Below are 20,248 nucleotides of genomic sequence, written 5' to 3'. Positions count from 1 at the left end.
TCAATTCAAAGAATTTTAGTTCTGAAAGAAACACAAAACATGAGTCCAGCTGACTGTTTTTCACCAAAGTGAAAACTTATTGCCTAAGGTCATGTGGTAAGTTTGTGACAGAATTATCACTGTGATTCAGGCCTTTTGACTCCCAGTTCAATTCCCAATGCACTCTGCTGTCTCACTCTTCTATTTTATGTGACACAAAAAATGTGAGACCCTTAAAAATATCTGTTTTATGGAATTTCAGCCTTTAAAGACAACCTTTCATAGAGCAATTTAAAACATGTTTCTCTTTGAAAAAACTGATTCTCTTGGTTTAATACATTTAATACAGTTATTCTAACTTGCATAAGCATGTATTGTCTAAGTTACTTCTAAGACATCCAAACATTCTAGAGAGTAATCCAGTTAGCATCCTCCTTTCCCAGGGAAAGCACACACGTACATTGACAGAGGCAACAAAGATTTATGTTCTATCTATCTTCTTTAAGATGGCATCTTAAAATTCCTTCCATTTAGATATTTAGAAGGCTTACAAAGGTGGCCAATCTCTGAGCTGGACATCACTTATCTCTTGCCTTCACATATATACCAGGATTCACACCCTCTTCATCCTCCCTAAATAGATCCTCTATGAATGAAAAGAGAGCAAAGACAATTAAAATTTCACAATACATTCTTTTCATTTACCTTAATTTGTACACTAAATATTTTAGGCTTATATGGTATACACAGTTATTATGAAGAAGTAATACAAGAAGTTGGTATGTGTAAATCACTTAGAACAGTGCCTCTTATGCTTAGAGGAATCCCGGGTGGTGCAAATGCTTAATGGGTTGGTTGCTAACCAAATGGATGGAGGTTCAAATCCACCCAGAAGCACCTCAGAAGAGAAGCTTGTGATTTAATTCCAGAAAAATTGGTCATTGAAAATCCTATGGCGCACAGTTCTACCTTGATATAAATGGAGCCACCGTGAGTCAGAATCAATTCTGTGGCAACTGGTTAATCCATGTCACTTGTTTTGTATCAAGAAAATAATTTAGTTAAAGGAAAGTTCCTTTTTTAAAAAAAAAAAAAAAATATTTTACACCAAATCACCAAATGCTTAAATAATACCTCCAATCCTATTAATTGAAAGACAATTAAGAAGTCCTTTCAAAATACTTTTTGTGGTGCGTCATTGATTAATATGAAGGGTTTCAGTACCTTTCAATAAGAAGTAGGATAATCAAATCATACAAGTAGAAGCAATGTGACAAGGTGAAATTGAGCATTAGTACCAATTTCTGAGTTCAGGATAAGGTTTCATTTCTAAGAGTAAATGTAATAAAATACCAACAGGAATTCAAAACCTAGCCATGGTGTTGATTATTTGAATTTTAATTAATATAAAGGTTTTCCCATATATATTTTGAAGTAAATTTTATTGAAGACTCTTTTTCCTTAAAAAAGTTGCAGATTTGGGATCCAACTCTATCAATATAAGGAGAAATTTAAGGGACAGAAAAACTATCTCTTATCCTCGTTCTGTCAAAATCACATATTCAACAATTCTTATAATAATTTGGCTAGAAAGAATTATATGGGGACCAATTACTATGAAGATGAGTTGTCCTTTATCAAACTCTTTTAATCCCTTGCTACTCAAAGTATGGTGTGTGAACCAGCAGCATCAGTGCTAGAAAAGCAGAAATCCAAGCCCCATATCAGACCTACAGAACCATAACCTACATTTAAAAGGATCCCAGAGTGTTTCTTATGCACATTAAGGTTTGACAAGCACTACTTTAAATTAAATTTGGAGAAGGCAAGGGAGAGAAGGAATGAGTAGAAACAGTTGTATTTATATATGTATTTTTTTTACTTAACTATACATGTCACAGTAAGAGGTATATGATACAATATTATATACTGAGAATGTGTGAAGATATTTATACTGATTGTCGTGTTTAAGTATCACAACAAACTATGGGATTGGAACTGTTATTGACATTTTATAATGAGAAAACCGAGATTCACAGAAGTGGATAGGCCAAGTTCACACACATAGTAACTGGCAGGAGCAGAGGTGGATTAACCAGTAAGCAAGGTATGCTCAGGCTTACAGTAAACAAGGTATGCACCGGCTTAATTGTGTTTACTTACTAATCCGTATTGCACAATTTCACATGGGTTTGTGGTGAAAAACAGGTGGAATTGTGCATACAGATTAGTAAGTAAGCACAAGTAAGCCCGTGTGTAACCTTGCTTATTAGGCAATATGCCTCAGGAACTAGAGCAAACTATCATTATTTTATATGGCCTAACCTTACAAGGTCTAGCATATGGTTATGTGGACATTCTGACTTAGATCAAAATACAGTGCAAATGTTTGAATGGAGAATATGTAAGTTATACAAAGGCTGTAATGGGGGGAAAAAATCTACCCTGAATAAAAAGCATCTTTTAGTGCATGAATCTTAAACAGCACAAACTTTTAAAATCTCCCAGTATCTGTCAATTTGTGGTTTCTGAGAGGGTAAAATATGCAATCAGAAAATTTGGATGGGCGTGAGTAGTGAATAATCACTCATAAACCAAGTAAGTTGAACTGAGCTTAAACCTCTACTCATGAAAATATCAAGTGGGACATTAAGAATGAATTCTAAAACTATTTAAGAATGCTCTGGAAAGAAATGTAGAATCAAATAGATGCACGTAAGTATTTTCTTTCTTTAGTTATAGCTATTTGTTGATAAATTATAAAGATTCAAGAGGCTCCTGTATTTAACAGATTTTTTTTTTTTCCTTAGAGTGGTGCTTGTGGGGACCAAAAAACAAGCAAAAATAAAAGACATACTACAGTGATTTTCTTATGCATATGTAAGAATCGATATATACATAATATATTCAAGTTCACAACTAACATGATCAAGAGAGCTGACTTTTATTGAATGCTTGCTTACATATAAGGTACTGTAACAAGAGGTTTTTGTTTGTTTTTCTAAAATCATTTAATCTTAACCATGGGGTAGGACTAACTTTATTCAGATGAAGAAACAGTTATTAAGTGTTAACGCCACGATTTAAAAGCAGGTAGCGTGATTCCCTTTCTCACAATTTATATTGCCCAACCTTAGGAAAAGATTTCTTATCTTCCCGTGTGTTTAACATATTTCAGGTTTCCTCTGTCTTCAAGACAAAATATACACACAATTTTCTATTGGGACTCTTTTAGAGATATATATGATCTTCTATTTACAGTCACACTGACTTAATAGTCTTATAAGTGGGATACATATCTTAGTTTCATTTGATCAATATATATGTATTCCCATAACTCATTAACCTATTGCCGTCGAGTCAATTGCGACTCACATAGCGCCTTTTTCATTTAAAAAAAAAAAAAAAAAAGACTGAACGATAAACTATACTGTAATTTGTTTCCTTGCACCATCTAGTGGATTTAAATGACAACCACGGCACTGCTATAAATGATTACAAGTCAACTATATGATAAGTCAAATTTTCATACGAATCCAGAGGAGTATAGTTCCTAAAACTGTATTTCGGGACATATCACAACAACGCAAGTGATTATTATTATTACTATTTTCCTCAGAGGAAACCAATTAAGCATGGGTGCTGAATTTATTTGCGAATGTTAAAATCTAAAAATAAAAGAACATCCTAGGTTTGTTTTTTTTTTAAATTAGAGATAATAAAAGTTAGACACATTTTAATTCTTGCCACCCGTTTCCACAAACTCTAACACTCCCAAGGCACCGGCAAAAGCAGCTAGAGTATGAGCGGAGCCACTGCGCAGGCGGGCTGAGGAGCGGAAGCGGGGAGGGAGGGAGGCGGGGCTAGGCCCGGACGAGCGAGCGGAAGAGGCCCGGGCGGCTGAACTGAGGCGTGGGGGCGGTTTGGTTTTGAGTCTCGGGGTAGCCAGCGCTCAAAGCTTCAGACCCCGGGAGAGATCAAAGCCAACAGAAGGAGTTGGGGTTCCGGAACAGTCGCAGCTGCCGCTGCCTTCTTGTCGCCGTCGCTGACGCCCCCGCCGCCACCGCTTGAGGACGCGGCCCTCAGAGGCCTCTGGGCCTAGGCGCGTCTCGCGGAGCCCGAGGTGTTGCCTCCCGTACAGCTGTGAGTAATACGAGCGCCCTCTCTGCAGTCGATTGCAAATTAAAATGGAGGAAATTTCGTTGGCTAACCTGGATACTAACAAGTTAGAGGCCATCGCTCAGGAGATATACGTAGACCTGATAGAGGATTCTTGTTTGGGATTCTGCTTTGAGGTGCACCGGGCAGTCAAGTGTGGCTACTTCTACCTGGAGTTCGCAGAGACTGGTAGCGTGAAGGATTATGGCATTCAGCCAGTGGAAGATAAAGGAGCGTGCCGCCTCCCGCTTTGCTCCCTTCCTGGAGAACCTGAGAATGGGCCTGATCAGCAGCTGCAGCGCTCACCTCCAGAATTTCAGTAGCTGCAACATGAGAGAGCCAGAGAATGACCAGCACAATAACATAGACTGGTCCTGTGGCTTGGAGAAGTAAGCTAGGTAGAAAAAAATCAGACAACATCAAAATTCCCCTTGAAGATCCTATCTTTTAAAAACCCAAAATGGAGAATTTAGCAGTTCAGATCCTTTTTTTAAGTGTATTACTTGGGACCAGCTCTGAAACCTTGGGCAGGAAGAGCTGTACTGCGTGCTCATCACGCAATGCAGGCTGATCTCTAAACACACCAGGATGTGCACGAGGTCTTTGAGCTGCTCCCAGTACACAGATGAGCAGCTCTCTGCCCAGAATACAAAGCCCTTTGGTTCCTCAGCCTTTCTGACCATCTGATGCCAAGGGCTTTCTGCATAACTGACAATTTGGACATTACTGATGGTTAGGCCCTAATCACTTGGCTTCAGTAGGACCTCTGTGGCCTTCACTCCAACAAGAAGAAAGCGCCAAATCCACTTGTTTCTGAAAGGTCCAGCATTTACAAGGACTTCCGCTGACTTGGGGACAAGGGCTAGCCTTTGGCTGAACAGAGCCCTCTTTCCTGACTCCCACCTGTTGACATAGCCCTGACAAATGGACAACAACTTGGTTGTCCAGACAGGCTGAGGTAAAATTAGATCCCCTGGGGAGGTGACAGGGGCATCTGCAACTATGCACGATCTCTCAAACTGTAAGAGTCATATCTGGATGTATTATTCTTGGACATAGATTGGTGTGGCAGTCATTTTCCTGCTGTCAATTACTAGTTTCCTAGCCATGGTTCTGACTTGGTCACTATGCCACTTGGTCACTACCTGTCTCCTTCCCCAAGGGCAGCACCGAACTATAGAGGAGCATCATGGTTTTGTATGAGGCTGTGGTTTGAAAGCTGAGCCCAAAGGGTACTTCTTCCACCTGCAGTCAGTAATGTGAATGGGTTAGTGCTAGGAGCCAAGGAACAGGACTGGGTCTTCTCTCATTTGACTACATGCAGAATTATTGAATGCCCTGCTCCTTGGGTTGGGCAGTCACAGAGTTCAGTCGGCTGTGCTGAGCGTCCAGACTTACCACCTCTGCCCCCTTGTAGGGGCAACGCTTTCTACTTGGTCTCCTTGGACCTTCTTCACAACAGGAGGTGTCCTTTGTTCTTGGAAGTCAGGGAAGGGCCTCCAGGTTCCCTTTCCTTCAGAGAATGGGATAGGGATGTTGGGAAATGAGAACTGCATATCAAAACTACTCTCCACTTTACTCCTTGACTGATAGTTGGTGACTTGTAGAGGGGTGGGAGCCCCAAGGTTAGCAGGAACGGTGCTGCTTTATTTGAAAGGTTTTCTTACCTCATTCTGTGCCCCAATAAGGGGCCCAGGCTCTCCTTTCTGGCTTGGTCCCATGTTTCTCCTGTCCCGTTCTATTGCCTATTTGGTGCAGCCCAAGTTCCCAGGTGCTGCTTGCCACCCTGGCTTTCACACTGACCAGTTTCAATTCATCTCTCTTGATAACTCCTGTTTCTGAAGGCTAGCCAGTTTTCCTTTCCTTGGCCTCTTTTAAGTTTTTGTTTTTTCCCTGCTCTTGTAGAGGACTCAGAAGAATCTTGCTTATGCCTCTGTTGGGACTGGGTTGGAAAGATAACTTAATTTTTGCATTTGAAAGGCAGTGTCATACCTAAACATTTCTCCTTTATAAAACTACCCTGCTAATTATGCCCTCCTGTGGCTTACCTCTTAAGGATTTACACCTTCCCACCTCCACTTGGACACTTTCTCTCTTAGGACCTAAGCAGAAGAGCAGTAAAAGCTGACTAATAAACACAGGGATGGAGGTGGTTCTGATCCATTTTCTCAAACCCCTGCTGTGCATATATCTTTCGTGCTTCCAGAAGGAACTATTTAAATTGTTCGGACTGATCTGGTTTATATGCTCAAGAGGGTTAAGGAAACCTTAGAGATTAGGTCTCAAGATTCTGTGTGTTACTGCATTCTCCTAGAGTTGTCCTGATAAGAGTTGAGGCCTAGTTATAGATTGGTCTTTAATTGAAGAATTGTGATAGTTTTTAAAAAGTCAAAGAGCTAAAATAATTTTGAGGCCTAGGTTTTTTTTGCCCTTAACCTTTTGTAGATGTCTTCTAAGGGGATGCAAAAGCAAAGGAGGATTTGAGACTCCAGCCTACTTTCAGATGATGTCGTGGAAGCAGGTTGAAGGTAAGGGTTCTGGTCCATTCTTCCTTCAGAGAGGGAACACAGAGCGTAACATTACTGTTCCTCCTCTGACTTTTTCCATCCTGGTTGGAGGTGGAAGAAGTGGAAACTAGTTTTGAGTGATGGTTTGTTCATATTACCTCCCCCTTCGTTTTGTTTTTTGGCCCCCCACCATTAGGGTATATTCCCCTGCCCTGAATGGGTATGAGGTGGACTTGGTCCAAAAGGAATCCTGAAGGAACAAACTCTTTTCTTTTTGGGGAGAGAATGCCCCCTACCATATAGTTGACAGTGGTTAGGAACTCTCCTTTTCCCTACCTACCTTCCCTTAACAGCAGAATTCCCATCCTTCCCACCTCAATTATGTGTATTGACCACCTTGTAATCCTATTATGTATCTGAATGTGTGTGTATGGGGGAAAGGGGTTCTTTATAAATTTCTGTGGTTTGTGGATTTTTCTTCTATACATTAGTTCCCACCACCGCATGCCCAGGGGCCACTGCCTGGCATTATAGCATGCTGGGATCATTAGGGGAGGGTAATGAGGCTCACCACTGAACTTTGTTTTGGAGATTCTTATTTTTGCATAAGTAGTCCTTCCTTTACAGATAGCTAACTAATTCTGTGTATTCCCCTTGTCCCTATGGCTGCTGGTGTAAATAAACTGCATCTTCCCATTGGTAAACAGTAATAATAAACAGTTAGATGAAAATGACTTTATTTGGGCTCTGTATGTTAATCTTTTAAAATTGTACATGTTTTTCAGGCATTGACATGGTAAAATAAATGTTGAATCACTGTTGAATCTTAGTCACTTTCTCTTGAAGGGAAATTTTATCACAGAAAAACTGCTCAACCCTCATTAACCTAAGCCCATTTTTGTTGGTTTTGATTCCGTCTCATAGGGACCCTATAGGGCAAAGTAGAACTGCCCTGTAGGGTTTTCTAGGCTGTAATCTTTACAGAAGCGGACTACCACATCTTTCTCCCAGAGAGCGGCTGGTGGGTTCGAACCACTGACCTTTTGGTTAGCAGCTGAGCTCTTAACTGCTGTGTCACCAGGGCTTCTTTGTTCTCAGTCGAGTCTTGCAAATTTGGTCCTGCAGCAGCCAGTGAAAGAAACATGCAAACAATATAAAATCTTCAGTTTTCAATATGAGGTTAAACCAAATAAACCAAATCCATTGCCATTGACTCGATTCCAACTCCTAGCGACACTATAGGACAGAGTAGAACTGCCCTATAGAGTTTCCAAGGAGCAGCTTATGGATTCAAACTGCTGACCTTTTGGTTAGCAGCAGTAGCTCTTAACCACCGTGTCATGAGGGCTCCAAAAATACGAGGTCAGAAGGTGGGAAATAAATAGAACCTAGGCCTATCACTAACAGCCCACTGTGAGAGTTCAATTTGAATAGAACTCACTATCTTAATAGGTCTTACCATCATTTCAAGCCAATGTCCTTGATCTCAAAAAAGTAAATGATACACAGCAGAAAATAGGCATCTGCTCTTCTAAAGGGGAGTTTTTATTTCTCTTTTGCTCCAACTCTAGGTCTTATTGTTTTCAGAGTAATTCTGAAGTTTTTCATTTCTTGTAATTCCTAACCCAGAGCTTGAGTATTTCCGCTGGAAATTGTTGCATATTGCTCCTTAGTACTGATCAAATTCACTTTTTTTGCTACATGTTCTAGTTTATTAAATATTTCCAAATTGGAAAGAAAATATAGATAAAAGTTATAAAAATGGAGCCAGAGGGAAAACTTTTACTAGGATACCTCAGAGAACCTTATAGATACGTAATAGGGTGTTGAGTCTTCTCGCCTTCCAAGTATAATGAATTAAATGCCATACTAGTTTAATAATGACAGTGGTCCAACATGGTGTTGATTTGAGTTGAGAAAATATAAAAATTTGACTTCTAAAAAAGACAGCTATAGCAAGAGCAATAAGTTGCTGAAATGAAATATCACTAACATTTTGCTTTAAACCAGTTTCTACTACTTTACTGAAATTGAGTTACAGAAATTTAGTGTCACCAAATGCAGCAATAGCAAATACTTTGGGATCTTATTTCATATGTTTAGATTTGCATTAATGTATTCAGTGCTAACCTGGTTTTCTGAAATGAGGTATTTGCAAGACCTTCTCAAGCTTTAAATTTATTTGAAATAGGACTTTTAAAACTATTTAATATTTTTTAATTGTTGTTGTTAGGTACCATTGACTTGATTTTCAACTCATAGAGACCTCATGTGACAGAGTAGAACTGCCACATAGGACTTTCTAGGCTGTAATCTTTACAGGAGTAGATAACCAGCTTTCTCCCATGGAGCCTCTGGGTGGGTTTGAACCACCAACATTTTGGTCAGCAGCCAAGTGCTTAACCAGGGCTCCTTTAATGAAATTAGTTTCTTTATATTTAAAAAAAAAAACCCTTTCAACAGCAGGCAGCATGAGGTCAGGAATATGATATGTGGTTACTTATGTTGGCAAAAGATAAAGACAAAATGAAGGATGGTCAAAAAGCTAAGGATTCAGGAAGAGCTTTTTTATTTTTTGCATGTAGAGCTCAATAATTTAGTAACATTGTCTTCCATTAGGAAGTTTTAAATTGTTTTGTAATTTAAAAAAATTATGAAATGAAATATATTAATGTTTATAATGAAAAACACAACCTTTACACTTTATTAAACATCTTTTTACTGTATCTTTAAATAAATATCATAATTAATTAATTCCCAGGTCTCAGATCAGCCAGGAAGAACTTCTAACATTAGACTTAGGAAGTTTTCCTCTGTTGTGTAGTGCACAGACTCTCGTTTTCATTCAGGTTCCAAAAATGCCCATGATCTTGTAGTGAAGGAAAATATTTATTATAAGTGATGTGCTTGTTTAAAAAGATATTGTAGATGAACCTATAAAGCCTTTTTTGTTTTTCATTTTGAAAACATTTTCAATCATGCTATATTACTCCAACTTCACTGAAAATACATGAGCTAAGAAGGAAATGCTGAATTCATTTTAGAGATGAGAAAACATATTCAGAGATGGTGACTTGTCCACAGTTCAAAAACAAACAAAAATCCAGAATTGAGAAGCAAAAGTAGAATACTTGTGGTGTGATTTCTAGACCAGTGCTCTTTGTTGATGCAATAAAATGTCTAATCTAATAAATGATGTTGGCATCTTTTGGTTTCATAGTTTTGTGATTCTCCCGAGCCCCTGTGTGCTAGAGAGATATGCCTCAGAGACCTCTGAAGGAAGGATGAGTTTCCTGGAGAAAGCCAAAAGAGCAGCTTTGATTCTATACAGGCATTTTATACATCGGGGCATTAAAACAGTTTATTTTGCTTAAAAATATGATTATAATTCACAAACTTATTCCACTTTTTTAATGTGTTTTTATTTCAAAATGTAAATCTCTTCTCCTAACTGTGAATATGCAACTCCTTTCTTGCAACAGGTAAAACGATTTCAGAAAATTTCAGTACAAAATAATCTAGAAATGGTTGAGCATGCTTGTAATAATTGATAGCTGAACTGCTAAAACAAAGGAAAATGAAGAGCAGAGGTTGGGAAAACCATAGAAGAGAGCAGTAGATACCAGCAGTATCAGTTGACTCCAGTGCTGTCCTGAGTTCCTTTAATAGCCTTCCAGGAAACAAAACTTTGAACCCATAGGCATCAAGCAATTGCAGCTAAGATAACTCCATTTGAAACTGGGACTCTTTAAGGACTACTCATCAAAGAAAAAATGAACTGGAAAAAAAGATACTCTATCCATTAATAATGGGAGGTAGCAATAAAGCACATCTGTATTAGCATAGACTTGGTGGAAAAAGATCTCTCTCCAAGTAATTTGATACCAGAGGTCCTACCATCAAGGATATCTACTTCACTATTCACTACACTCTCTAAGCTCTTTTGACGATAGTCCTTGAAAGTACTATTTTAAAAAAACAGACTACAGTTAAAGAATGAAAAAATCATAAATGAATACTTATGAACAGCCTTAAGGCACTTAATTTGAAAACAAAAATGTAAAATCTAAAACATAACGTCAAAATTAACTCACAAGGAACTAAAACAAATTGATTGAATACATCTGTAACCACAAAAAAGAACTCATCTCACTTCTACCCAGATACATAAAACACCAGGCACTTTGAATTTTACAGCCAATACAGAAAAAAAAGAAAAAAAAAGTCACTTCAGGCTAAATGTTTTATGAAGATAATATGAAAAAAAATCAAGATGTTAGCAAACCAACTCCTTTAAAGTACCAGAAATAAACATCAAATCAGGTTAATCCCAGGAAAACATGATTTGCATCAGGAAATCACATTATCATTAAGAGAATAAAACATGAAAATTTCAATAGATCGAGAAAAAGTTTGATAAAATTCAATACCAATTATTGATTAAAAATACTAACAATAATGAAATAGGGGCTAAAGACATTCCACACACTGATAATGAATATGCACCAAAAATTAATGTGAAATACTTGGAAAGAATTCCTTTAAAAGCAGAAATGGAGAAAACAAAATTCTTGTTCTCAGAATATATTGACATGGATAATTGTATAGAATCAATAGAAAGCACTAAAATTAATACATTAATGTTGCTGGATATAAGATAAAGATCCAAATTCAATTAGAGTATTAAAATTTTTAAATGTTACCTTTTATGGTGTAATATAGCAAATTATAATAGTCCTATAAATTAATATAACAAGAGGAGTCTAATGATGAAGTAGATCATAAAATTTTCTTACATGTTGAAGAAAATTCAAATGGAGAATGATAGCATGCTCATGGATATTATCACTCCAAACGTATGAATTGAAAGCAATTTTTATTAAAAGCCAAATAAACATTTCATGGAACTTGAGAAGCTAATTTTAAGGTTGATATGAAAACCAAGGTGAAAGAATAGACAAAATCTTTTTGAAAAATGTTAGTTTCTTACATAGTGTAGTTTTTGATGTAGAAACAGTGGAAAAGAATAGAGAGTTTAGAATTAGATGGAAATACACATCCACATTATTGTCATCTTGATTTATAACTAAGTTGGTATTAAAGTCAGTGGATTATATACCAGTTCTAGAATTGATTATCCGTAAGTAAATAAAATTATCCATCCTCAAGCCATATACAAAAATTAATTCCCATGTGAATTAAAGACATACTGTGGAAAAGCAAAACTTCAAACCTTTGTAAGCAAATATAGGAGGATATGTTTATAATTGTGGGCAATGGAATAATTTATTAAATAAAAGCACCAATCATAACAAAAAAAAAAGACATTGGACCATAAGAAAATCAAAAATTTCTGTGCAGTAAATTATACTAGGGGAGGAAAAAACAAAAAACATCTTAGTAGAAGTTATTTGCAGGTATTATAACTTAAGAAGAATTATTAACAAAACAGTAATAAGATAAACAAATGGACAAAATAAAAGTTCATTCTTAGAAGAAATTCAAATGTCAAAAGAGACCTGAAAATTTCACTCTGGTTCAGAAAAATGCAAACTAAAACCAAATGGGATACCAATTTAAACCACTCAGTATGGTTAAAAAGAAAGGATAATGATACCAAGTCTGCTAGATATATGCAGCACTGATAGATTATAGATAGAGATATATTGTATACAACAGTGTACATTTTACACATTGGACTGTAAATTGGAAAAACATTTTAAAAAGTAATTTCAAAATATCTATTACAGTTGAAGATAAGGGTAACCAATACTCCAATATGTCTACCTCTTGTAGGATTATTTTTAATAGCAAAAAATTGAAAGTGATGTAATTACTCATTTTAAAAAAGAATATACAGTGCTATATGGAAACTTAGCCAAAGCTGTAGTATATATGAATCACAAAGTATTAATTAAAACATATTCTTACAATTTGCTGCCTTTATTTGAAGATTAGTAATATGTAAATTAATGCTATGTATTCTTTAGGGATATATGTATAGTCAATAAAAAAATACCAAAAACCTTGGACCAGACTTCCACTTCCATGTGTGGCAGCCTGGGTATTTGAAAAAGAGTTCTTGAAGCAAAACACCTGGTTTGAATAAATTGAAACAAATATAGTTTTATATGTATTGCTATCCTTCCAAAAAAGTAGGGGAAATATTCAACTCTCTTTTCTAGTACACACATGTGTAGACACACACACAATAAGCACAAAGCAAAGACACAAGTCAATGCAGAAAAATGGGACTGCACAGGAGAAAGCATATGTACAAGGACTTTTCAGATGGAAAAGGAAGATTAGATCTTGATCCTCACAGACTGAGACTGTTAAACACCCGTATATATACAAACAAACAAAAACCCATTGCTATGGAATCAATTCCGACTCATAGTGATCCTATAGTACAGAGTAGAATTGCCCCATAGACTTTCCAGGGAACAACTGGTGAATTCAAACTGCCAACCTTTTGGTTAGCAGCCTAGCTCTTAATCACTGAGCCACCAGGGCCCCATATAAACACAATACACCTGAAATGTTTACATCCTTAATGAAAAGATAGGCTGTGTTAAAAAATGCAGAAAAAAAAAAACATTCTGACTATAGAAAGAACAGCCATGGCTTGAGGTGAAACAAAAAAATTAATAATAGCATCACCACCATTATCACTAAACCAAACCAAACCCACTGCTGTGGAGTTGATTCCAACTCATAGTGACCCTGTAAGACAGAGCATAACTGCCCCATAGGGTTTACCAAGGCTCTAAATCTTTAAGGAAGCAGACTGCCATAGCTTTCTCCTGCAGCGGGGCTGGTGAGTTTGAACCACCGACCTTTTGGTTAGCAACCAAGCACTTTAACCAGTGCACCACCAGGGCTCATCATTACTACCTCTGGGAATTAGTACCCATATTCTTACTTTCACTTGGTACCCTACCTTGCCAGTCAGAGAAAGCTCTACCCGAGAATTAAAGAAAGTATTCCAAGATAATACCCTACCTCTTGGCTACCTGGCAGAATCTGAATCCCTCAAGATGCTCACAAAATTTAAGCTGGCAATTAAAAAATAAAGAAAGAAAGAAACAAGTCACCATAAGTAAGAGCCAACAAATGATAAACTGATAAACTACGGAATTAGAACTCTTTTCTGGTAATTAGAATTATTAGATGTAGAATATGATAGTTCTGAATGAAATCTTAAAAAAAATATGTAATTTTAAATATGAGCAGGGAATAGGAGAGAATGATGATGCAGATATGAAAACAAAAGTAGTAAGACTTCTAAAAATGGGAAATGTATGTCGATAAAATTTAAAAATCTCTATAGGTAAAACCTAAGTTTAATCAAATTCAAAAAGAGAATTAATGAACTGGAAAACAGAACACATGAATCAGAACGAAGCACAGAAAGATAAAGAAATGGAAAATGAAAAACAGAGATAGAGTCATGGAGAATTGAATCAGAATTCCAGAAAAAAAAGAATAGAGGAGAAGCAATATTCAAAGATACATGGTTGAGAAAGTTAAGACTCCACAAATAAACACAAAGGATATCCAGCAAATGAATAAAAAGAAAATCAATGTGGACACATTGTACTTAAAGTGACAAACACCAAAAAGGTCTTAAGCAAAAGATAATTCAACTGACGGCAGATTTGTAGACTTCTCAGGAGCAAAACTAGAAGCCAGTCAGTAAAATAATCTTCAAAGTGCTGAGAGAATCTAACAGTCCAACTCAAATTGTGAATATACATTTTCTTGCAAATACATTTAAAATTTTTAATACATTTTATTTCTTAAAGCAGTTTTAGATTTACAGAAAAATTATGTAGAAAGTACAGAGTTCCGACATACCCCCTTCCCTGCACAGTATCTCTTATTATTAACATCTTGCATTACTATGGTACATGTGTTATTACAATTGATAAACCAGTTGATACATTAATTATTAACAAAAGTCCATATTTTACATTAGGGTTCACTCTTTGTGTTGTACAATTCACTCTTTGTGTTGTATAGGTTTTGACAAATGCATAATGTCGTGTATCCACCATTACAGTATCATACAGAATAGTTTCAATACCCTTAACATGCCCTGTTTTTCTTGTCTTCGTCCCTCCTTCTTGCCAAAATTCCTGGTAACCACTGATCTTGTTACTGTCTTAAAACATTTGTCTTTTCCAGAATGTCATGTTGCTTTCTCATACTGGGTTTGGATAACACACTTGCTGCTAACTGAAAGTTTGGTGGTTCAAGTCCACACAGACGCAACTTGGAAGAAAGGCTTGGTGATCTACTTTTGAAAAATCAGCCATTGAAACCCTATGGAGCACAGTTCTACTCTGGCACACATGGGTTTACCATGAGTCAGAATTGACTCAATGGCAACTAGTCTTTTTTTTTTTGGGGGGGGGGGGAGAGGTTTTCTTTAATTTGAAGACTCTTCTATTTCTTCTTGAAGCTTGATCATTTCTGTTTATGGCTGTATAATATTAAAAATAAATAAATAAATAAAACCATTGCCAACGAGTCCATTCCAACTCATTGTGACCCTATAGGACAGAGTAGGACTGCCCTATAGGGTTTCCAAGAAGTGACAGGTGGATTCAAACTGCTGACCTTTTGGTTAACAGCCAGATGCGTAACCACTGCACCACCAGAGCTGCTATAATATTCTATTAGCTGTATTGACTGGTCTTCCTTGTAGGCCTTTGAATATTTTCTTATGAATGACAGCGTTGTACTTCACGATAGATCTTGAAATGTTCTTTTTGACAATGAATGGGACACCATTCCTCTTCAATTTATCATTCCCTGCATAGTAGATCATAAGATTGTGTGCTTCAAAATGGCCAGTACCAGTCCATTTCAGTTCATTAATGCCTGGAATATCAATCTTTACGTGTTTCATTTCATTTTTCACGACTTCCAATTTTCCTAGATTCATGCTTCATACATTCCATGTTCTGATTATTAATGGATGTTTGCAGCTGTTTCTTCTCATTTTGAGTCATGCCACATCAGCAAATGAAGGTCCAGGAAAGTTTGACTCCATCATTAAGGTCATTAAGGTCGACTCTACTTTGAGGAGTCAGCTCTTCCCTAGCCGTATTTTGAGTGCCTTCCAACCTGAGGGGCTCTCTTCTGGCACTATATCAGACAATGTTCTGCTGCTAGTCATAAGGTTTTCACTGGCCAATTTTTTTTTCAGAAGTAGATCATCAGGTCCTTCCTCCAAGTCTGTCTTATTCTGGACACTCTGCTGAAACTGTCTACCATGAGTGACCCCAACGATATTTAAAATACTGGTGGCATAGTTTCCAGAATCACAACAACATGCAAGCCAACACAGTACTACAAACAGACACTTGATGGCACACTATTATTCAAATTTACACACCAACCACCAATGCCAAAGATAAAGAAATAGAAGATTTTTACCAACTTCTGCAGTCTGAAATTGATCAAACGTGCGATCAAGATGCATTGATAATCACTGGTGATTGGAATGTGCAAGTTGGAAACAAGAAGGATCTGTAGTTGAAAAACATGGCCTTGGTGATGGAAATGACTCCAGAGATGGCATGATAGAATGTTGCAAGACCAACGACTTTACTCATTGCAAATACCTTTTTTCAACAACATAAACGGAGACTACACACGGGGATCTCACCTGATGGAAAAGACAGGAATCGAATTAACTACATCTGTGGAAAGAGACTATGGAAAATTTCATTATCAGCAGTCAGAACAAAGCCAGGGTCTGACTGCAGAACAGACCATCAATTGCTTATATGCAAGTTGAAGCTGAAGCTGAAGAAAATGGAAAACAAGTCCACAAGAACCACAATACAATCTTGATTACATCCCAACTGAATTTGCGACCATCTCAAGAAAAGATTTTTTTTTATTACAGGTTTTTTTTTTTTATTGTTGTAATTAAATGAAATTTACATTTCAAGTTAGTCTCCCATACAGAATTTTTTTTTTTACATACATTGTTAGGAGACCCCAACTGCTCACCCCATTCTGTGACAGCACACTCCTCCCCTCTGCCCCCAATTCCCCATGAACATTCAACCAGCCCCTAACTCTCTCTGCCTTCCCATCTCACCTCCGGACAGAAGCCGCCCCTTAGGTCTCTTGTATCTACTTGACTAAGAGGCACACTCTTCACTAGTATCTCCTTATGTCCCACAGTCCAGTCCAATCCCCATCTGAAGAGTTGGCCTTGGAAATTGTTTTAGTTCTGGGATGATAGAGAGACCAGGGGCTATGCTTTCTGGGGCACCTCCAGTCTCAGTCAGACCATTAAGTCTGGTCTTCTTACTAGAATTTGAGTTCTGCATCCCATCGTTCTACTGCTCCATCAGGGACTCTCTGTTGTGTTCCCTGTCGGGACGTTCATTGGTGGTAGCTGGGCACCATCTAGTTCTCCTGGTCTCAGGCTGATGAAGTCTCTGGTTTATGTTGCCCATTCTATCTCTTGGGCCAATCCTTTCCTTGTGTCTTTGGTGTTCTTCGTTCTCCTTTACTCCAAGTGGTTGGGACCAATTAATGCATCTTAGATGGCCGCTTGCAAGCTTTTAAGATCCCAGGCGTCACTCACCAAAGTAGGATACAGAACATTTTCTTAATAAGTTTGTTATGCCAATTGACATAGATGTGCCCTGAAAGCATGGTTCCCAGACCCCGCATCCCTGCTACTCTGTCTCTCAAAGTATTTGATTGTATTGAGGAAACTTCTTAGCTTTGGTTTAGTCCAGTTGTGCTGGCTTCCTCTGTAGTGTGTGCTGTCCTTCCCTTCACCTAGGATGATTCTTATCTACTATCTAGTTAGTAAATAACCCTCACCCTCCCTCCCCACCCCTGTAACCATCAAAGAATGTTTTCTTCTGTGTTTAAACCTTTTCAAGAATAGATTTGACACATTGAACATTAATGACCAAAGATTAGACGAGTTATGGGATGACATCAAAGACATCATACATGAAGAAACAAGATGTCTTTAAAAATACAGGAAAGAAAGAAAAGACCAAAATGGATGTCAGAAGAGACTCTGAAAGCCGCTCTTGAATATAAAGTAGTAACTAAAACTGAATGAAAGAAAGGATGAAGTAAAAGAGCTGAACGGAAGATTTCAAAGAGCCGCTTGAGAAGATAAAGTATTAAATGAAATGTGCAAAAAACCTGGAGTTAAAAAACCAAAAGGGAAGAACACACTCAACATTTCTCAAGCTGAAAGAACTGAAGGAAAAATTTAAGCCTCAAGTTGCAATTTTGAAGGATTCTATGGGCAAAATATTGAGTGACACAGGAAGCATCAAAAGAAGATGGAAGGAATACACAGAGTCAATGTACCAAAAAGAATTGGTTGACATTCAAACATTTCAGGAGGTAACATATGATCAAGATCCAATGGTATTGAAGGAAGAAGTCCAAGCTGCACTGAAGGCATTGGTGAAAGACAAGGCTTCAGGAATTGACAGAATACCAATTGAGATGTTTCAACAAACAGATGCTGTGTTGGAGGTGCTCACTCTCTATGCCAAAAAATTAGGAAGACAGCTACCTGGCCAACCAACTGGAAGAGATCCATGTTTGTGCCTATTCCAAAGACAGATGATGCAACAGAATGCAGAAATTATCAAACAATATTATTAACGTCACACACAAGTAAAATTTTGCTGAAGATCATTCAAAAATGTTTGCAGCTGCACATCAATAGAGAACTCTCTGAAATTCAAGCTGGACTCAGAAGAAGAACATGGGATATCATTGCTGATGTCAGATGGATCTTGGCTAAAATCAGAGAATACTAGAAAGATGCTTGCCTAAGCTTTATTGACTATGCAAAGGCATTTGACTATGTGGATCATAACAAATTATGAACAACATTGCGAAGAATGGGAATTCCATAACACTTAATTATGCCCATGTAGAACCTGTACATAGACCAAAGGGGTAACCTTTTGAAAAGAACAAGGAAATACTGGTGGTTTAAAATCAGGAAAGATGTGTGTCAGGGTTGCATCCATTCACCATATTTATTCAATCTGTATGCTGAGCAAATAATCTGAGAAGCTGAACTATACAAAGAAGAATGCAGCATCTGGATTGGTGGAAGTTTCATTAACAACCTGCGATATGCAGATGACACAACGCTGCTTGCTGAAAGCCAAGAAGACTTGAAGCACTTACCAATGAAGATCAAAGACTACAGCCTTTAGTATGGATTACACCTCAACATAAAAAAAAACAAAAATCCTCACAACTGGACCAATAAGCAACATCATGATAAATGGAGAAAAGATTGAAGTTGTCAATGATTTCATTTTACTTGGATCCATAATCAACACCCATGCAAACAGCAGTCAAGAAATCAAAAGATACATTGCATTGGGCAAATCTGCTATAAAAGACCTCTTTAAAGTATTGAAAAGCAAAGATGTCACTTTAAAGACTAAGGTGCGCCTGACCCAAGCCATGGTGTTTTCAATTGCCTCATATGCATGCGAAAGCTGGATGATGAATAAGGAAGACCTAAGAAGAATTGATGAATTTGGATTATGGTGTTAGCGAAGAATATTGAATATACCATGCCCTACCAGAAGAACAAACAAGTCTGTCTTGGATAAAGTACAGCCAGAGTGCTCCTTGGAAGTGAGGATGGCGAGACTTGTCTCACGTACTTTTGACATGTTATCAGAAGGGACCAGTCCCTGGAGAAGGTCATCATGCTTGGTAAAATTGAGGGTCAGCAAACAAGAGAAAGACCCTCAAAGAGATGGACTGACACAGTGGCTGCAACAATGGGCTCAAACATAGCAAGACTGATAGCATGGCACAAGATGGCAGTTTTTCTTTCTTCTGTACATAGGGTCGCTATGAGTCGGAACTGACTCGATAGCACCTAACAACAACAGTATTCTGTTGTATGGATATAGCAGTTTGTTTATCTGTTCACCTATTGAAGGACATCTTGGTTATTTCTCTGTTTTAGCAATTATGAGTAAAGCTGCTATAACATTTGTTTGTAGGTTTTTCTGTGGACATAACTTTTCAATTTATTTTGGTAAATACCTATGAGTGCAATTGCTGGATTTTAGGGGTAGTACAAATGTTTAAGTTCTTGACTACTAGCCAAAAGTTTGGTGGTTTGAACTCACCCAGAAGTGCCTCGGAAGACAGGCCTGAAGATCTGCTTCTTAAAGTTCACAGCCTTGAAAATCCTACGTATCAGCTCTACTCTGCACCTTTGGAGTCGCCATGAGTCAAGATCTACTAGACAGCAACTGACAACAACAACAATAATTTAAACCTATGTTTAGCTTTGTAAAAACCGTTAGACTGTCTTCCAAAGTTGTACATTTTTGCATTCCCACCCATAATGAGTGAGAGTTCTTGTTGCTCCATATCTTCCCCAGCATTTAGTATCATCAGATTTTTGGATTTTGGCCATTCTAGTAGGTGTGACCAAAAAAAACCAAACCCATTGCCATTGAGTCGATTCCCACTCATAGCGACCCTATAGGACATTAGAACTGCCTTGCAGGGTTTCCAAGGAGCGGCTGGTGGATTCCAACTGCAGACCTTTC

General features: G+C 37.6%; 1 protein-coding gene across 1 annotated transcript; it reads left to right on the top strand.

Annotated features, from left to right (window-relative positions):
* Positions 1 to 3,887: 3,887 nt before the first annotated feature.
* Positions 3,888 to 8,908, top strand: ATXN7L3B (ataxin 7 like 3B). The gene has a single exon (XM_023738909.1). The coding sequence runs from the start codon at positions 4,167 to 4,169 to the stop codon at positions 4,458 to 4,460; it is 294 nt and encodes a 97-aa protein (XP_023594677.1). The 5' UTR covers positions 3,888 to 4,166; the 3' UTR covers positions 4,461 to 8,908.
* Positions 8,909 to 20,248: the final 11,340 nt, after the last annotated feature.

This window comes from Trichechus manatus, unplaced genomic scaffold (genome assembly GCF_000243295.1).
Source record: "Trichechus manatus latirostris isolate Lorelei unplaced genomic scaffold, TriManLat1.0 scaffold00125, whole genome shotgun sequence".
Taxonomy (NCBI): Eukaryota; Metazoa; Chordata; class Mammalia; order Sirenia; family Trichechidae; genus Trichechus; species Trichechus manatus.
This window is presented reverse-complemented; position numbering and strand designations above follow the sequence as displayed.